Here is a 5,172-nt window from a genome sequence, read left to right on the forward strand (position 1 = left end):
AAGATGGCATCAACCTCTAAGAGAGATTGTTTTTATTTAAATACAATGGAAACAAATGTATACGCTTGTAATTATCAACCTTTAAAAATAGTCAATGGGTTGGATAAAGGAAGACGTTGAAGACCCTCAAGCAGGCACTTCGCTGAGCTGACACTTGCGGTCACTTTCTGACATGTCCCTCCTCACGAGGGTGCAGAGCATAGAAAGGGTCGGAGAGGAAGACAGAAGGAACGTGAGAGGAAACTGCAAATGAGGGAGCAACTGGCCACGTTCACAAAGCTCACCACACCACACTCATAATCCAGGAACACCCCCACGTGGCCCAGAGGCCTTTCTACATATTGAGGCGACAGTGGGGAGGAGCTAAAGAGACGACACTGGTTGTCCTCTTTGATACAAAAGAGTAGAAAAATCCCCTCTGAGTCAAGCGCCATGTCATTCCTCATTGTCCAAGAATCATCGCAAAATCCAAGGGCCCAGTTCCGACAGTTCCCCACATCCACCTCCCAGTAATGCTGACCACAGGTAAATGTCTGGGCTCCCCATGCCAGAAAGTATTTTGATCTTGTTGCATTAGTGACAACGTCAGGATGATCGCGACTGAAGAGCCAACGTCTCAGATCTTCAAACAGCGGCATGTGACAGGTCGTTGTTTCATTTTCAAAAAAAATGGGCACTGCAGGAGGAAGGAAACAGTCCCATTAACATGGAGTGTTACCAACTCCTGGTGGACGTGGGCTTTATATCGTGTCTGGGTTTCTAGCTTTCCCTGGAAACAAGGGCCAGGGCAGTGAGGAAGCTCTAGAAATCTACTATATGCCAGGGCCTGTCTTCATAATGAGCAAATCATTAATGAGACAAAATAGAAGACATTTATGAATTTTCTTAAAATGTATAAAGAAGAGGGATATTTTGCTAAGCTCTGGTTTTTTTCCTCTGAAACTTTTAAAATTGGGACATCATTAGTAACTGACAGTAACAGAAAGGAGTAGCCAACTTCTCTTCTCAGAAAATAAGAATAACTCTAAATAATAATAATTCCTAAAGAGTGGTCACTTTGCCTCATATTTAGGTATTTTTTACCAATATATATCAAGATAAAATAACCGGAAAGAAAAATTCATATCTTTTACAAGTAGAATGCTTGTGAGAATTTTCAGCAAATGTAATTTTTGAGAAGAAAATTATGCAATAAGTGGTTAGCTTACTTTGTGGGGTTGTGTAGAAGTATTCATTTTCTGTTCTTAACACTATTGATTTATACAAAGTATTTTTGTATTATGTGAATAAAGGATGTACTGTGTAGAGTGCGTTTATTGTGAAACATTCTAGAAAACAAAACTCTCTACTCATCTCACAGCCAGTAATCACCACATAACCCAAAACCTGGAATATACTGAATGTTCATGCAGATTTACGTGTTTCATACAGTTAACACCAAATCTCAGCATGATGCACACATCAACTATCTTTTCCTATTGCTTACTTCCAGGTAGCTTATCATAAACTATTGTACTGGGTTTTTCTCCAGATATTATTTGTTGGTCCACATATATTATTTTTCCACAAAGGCAAATTGGGTTACAAAATGCCCAGGTATGAAATCATCAATCGTACAATGGAGCAACATAACCCGTAGACACTAGCTGAGGAGAACGTACGGCTATCCCACCAAAGGGCGGTCTATTACCAAGAAAATGGTTGAGTCTCTCTATCAGCCCCGTGATGGGCCATGAACTGAGCCGTGGATCCACAGGTTGGGGCATGTGCAGCTGCACTGACTCACTCCTGCAAAAAAGAACTGTCAGTTACTCTTTCTGAGTTCATTTTCATTACAATGGTTATATTTAATGTACGTCCTGGTGAAGATGCTTCATTAAAATCCTCATAGTTAGCATCGTAAATAGTTATGAATGTTAACTCCACAAACTAGGAAACTTAACAAATATCCATTTATTTTATGAAGAGCAAACTAAACCCAATTCTACCTCCTAACACTTTGATCCTGGCATAATATTTCAGGATCTGGTTCTTCACAGCCAAGCAGGGGTTCTGCAAAATGGCTCAAAACTGAGGACATTACAGAAGGGCACTTTGATTTTTAATCCACACTGGTCACCACCGAGATGCTGTGTCCATATAAGCACAGCAAGGGGGTGAGGAGCTTAGCCCGGGCAGAGATTCTGCTCCCAGGTCCCAGCTTCCGTAAGTGCCACAGGCAGCCTTTCCACGTGAAGCTGGAGTCAGCCACGTGCTGCGTGGGAGCCCAAACCCTACATGGTCCTCCCCCCGCCTGCCCCGTGGCTTTCTCTCCCTTCTCCCACTCTATGCTTCTCGGAAACACCTATTTCTCCCACATAAGCCTGTCACAGCTTTGGGCCACATCCTCAATGTGTTCTTACGTTTCTAAGCACTAAAATCGTAAATGGCGCTTTGTCTACACGCAGCTTGTCCCAGAACTGCCAACCGCACGCGCTTCCACAGAGCCCTGTCCAGCTCCACCTTACACAAAATGACAAACGCGTCTCTACCTTATGAGACATGGAAAAATAAATATATTATAAAATGGGTTCTATTATCATAATAAATTATGCTCCTATTTCAGCACCAATAGCCTGATTACTCTTAAACAATTCTCAAACGTTTAATATAGGCGTAAACTTACCTTTTTAAAGTGTTTTCATGTTTTCAAAATGCTGCAAAGAGGGGCCTGTTTTAGTCATCTTAACAATAGTAGTAACTTATTTTCTATTTTTACCAACACTTTATGAGGAAGTTGGACATAGCATGAGTAAAATAAGTTAGTTGTCTAAAAGTCACACATTGAATAAATGATTGATCCCATACTCAAATATAGATCTTACTGACAGAAAATGAAAGAAAAAAAAAAAAACCCTACATTTTGGTGTCCAAGATGAACACTAAATCAAGAAACATTTACTCATCTCTGAACTGTACTGACAGTAATCTATTATAAGATATCATGATAGTGGAATTTAGGAAACAAAACAGATGAGCCTATGGAAAGGGAAAACAAGAGAGAGAGTGAAACAAACCATAAGAGACAATAGAGAACAAACTGAGGGTTGATGGAGAAAGGTGGTGGGGGATGGGATAGATGGGTGATGGGCATTAAGGAGGGGACTTGTCGTGATGAGCACTGGCTGTCGTGTAAAAGTGATGAATCACTGAAACCAATACTGCACTGTATGTTATCTAAATATAATTTAAATAAAATTTTAAAAAGAAAAGAAGATATCATGATAAAATACACAATATTCTGGTATTCAGTGGATCAGAGTTTAAAGGATGATATAAAACAAGTTTTTTTAAAACAGTAAATTCTTTTAATGAGAAATGTGTAATGTGCCATGGAAAGAGAGAAAAGAGAACCATCTGATAGTTCACCTTTGGTGACACAACCATGCTGCACGCATTGATAGTGCGCACAAAGAAATTTACTTGTCTTAATGTCTAGCATATTTAAGAACATCCTCTCCTCACAGTCTACATCATTTTTATTTTCATTTATTTTTATTATTATTTTTTAATGCTTAGCCATTTTTGAGAGAGACAGACAGACAGAGGATGAACAAGGAAGGGGCAGAGAGAGTAAGACACAGAATCTGAAGCAGGTTCCAGGCTCCAAGCTGACAGCCCATAGCCCAACATGGGGCTCAAACTCATAAACCGCAAGATCACGACCTGAGCTGAAGTCAGACACTTAACAGACTGAGCCACCCAAGTGCCCCAACAGTCTACATTATTTTTAATAAAAAAAACTTGACCTACTTTATTATTTTTTAATTTATTTATTTTGGGAGAGAGAGAGAGACAGTTGGGGGGGCAGAAAGAGAGGGAGAAAGAATCCCAAGCAGGCTCTGTGCTATCAGTGCAGAGCCTGACATGGGGCTCCATCTCACAGACTGTGAGATCATGACCTGAGCCAAAATCAAGAGCCAGACGCTTAACCAACTGAGCCACCCAAGTGCCCTAAAGTTGACCTATTTTAAACTAAATGTTGTATACTTTGTTTGGATCTTATCTACTACCTTCATTTTGAAAATTTCAAAGCAAGTCAATTTATCTCCTCCATCAACCCTAAAACATTCAAGACATTAGTGATTTTAAAAAGAGACTAATATTGTACTCATAATTCAATTGGACTTATTATCTAGAACTCCAGTTCTCTATGAAATGATATATACCTCAAGTTAACATGACTGTCAGCAGCAAATGATGACTGTGTTTTAAGATACAGATTTTTCTTTACTTACTATGGGGTTACATCTGAATAACGCCACTGTAAATTGAAAATATCATAAGTTGAAAACACATTTAATACCCCTAACCAGCTGAACATCATAGCTTAGCCTCACGTACCTATAAGTGCTCAGAGCACTTACATTTACAATTGGGCCAAATCAGCTAATACAAAAGTCCATTTTAGAATGAAGTGTTGGGGCATCTCGGTGGCTCAGTTGGTTAAGCCTCTGACTTAGGCTCAGGTCATGATCTCACAGCTCGTGTGTTGGAGCCCCGCGTCAGGCTCTGTGCCGACAGCTCAGAGCCTGGAGCCTGCTTCAGATTTTGTGTCTCCTTCTTTCTCTCTCCCCCTCCCCCACTCACACTCTGTCTCTGTCTGTTTCTCAAAAATAAATAAACATTAAAAAAAAATTAGAATAGGGGTGCCTGGGTGGCTCAGTCGGTTAAGCGTCCGACTTCAACTCAGGTCACGACCTTGCGGTCCGTGAGTTTGAGCCCCGCGTCGGGCTCGGGGCTGATGGCTCAGAGCTGATGGCTCAGAGTCTGGAGCCTGCTTCGGATTCTGTGTCTCCCTCTCTCTCTGCCCCTCCCCCATTCATATTCTGTCTCTCTCAAAAATAAACGTTAAAAAAATTTTTTTTAAATTAGAATAAAGTGTCAAAAATCTGCTGTAATGTATTGAATACTGTACTGAAAGTGAGAAGCAGACAAATGGTTTAAGTGCATCAGAGGTCAATCGTCACGGTCGCTGGCTGACTGGGAACTGCGGCTGCCTCTGCTGCTGCTCAACGTCACCAGAGAACCAATGTTAGGGCACATTGCTGGCCCGTGAAAAGACCAAAACACAAAACTTGAAGTTGTTTCTACTGGATGTGCAGCATTTTCTCATCACTGTGAAGTCAAAAA

At 40.7% G+C, this 5,172-nt stretch overlaps 1 protein-coding gene across 1 annotated transcript; it reads right to left on the reverse strand.

The window, feature by feature from the left end:
• On the reverse strand, nt 1-2,677 carry LOC106983119 (tripartite motif-containing protein 77-like). The gene is made up of 3 exons (XM_015081298.3): nt 2,666-2,677; nt 1,691-1,788; nt 1-676 (listed from the first exon to the last, which is right to left on the reverse strand). Exons 2-3 carry the CDS (start codon nt 1,764-1,766, stop codon nt 183-185), a joined length of 570 nt encoding a protein of 189 aa, XP_014936784.2. The 5' UTR covers nt 1,767-1,788; nt 2,666-2,677; the 3' UTR covers nt 1-182.
• Nucleotides 2,678-5,172: the final 2,495 nt, after the last annotated feature.

Source organism: Acinonyx jubatus, chromosome D1 (assembly GCF_027475565.1).
Source record: "Acinonyx jubatus isolate Ajub_Pintada_27869175 chromosome D1, VMU_Ajub_asm_v1.0, whole genome shotgun sequence".
NCBI lineage: Eukaryota > Metazoa > Chordata > Mammalia > Carnivora > Felidae > Acinonyx > Acinonyx jubatus.

Excerpts from the sequence above, each read along its gene's own strand:
- LOC106983119 (XM_015081298.3), bottom strand. The coding sequence starts at position 1,766 with ATGCCCCAACCTGTGGATCCACGGCTCAGTTCATGGCCCATCACGGGG. Across the intron at positions 677-1,690 it reads GAGACTCAACCATTTTCTTG|TGCCCATTTTTTTTGAAAAT; the intron begins GTAATAGACCGC and ends TTCCTCCTGCAG.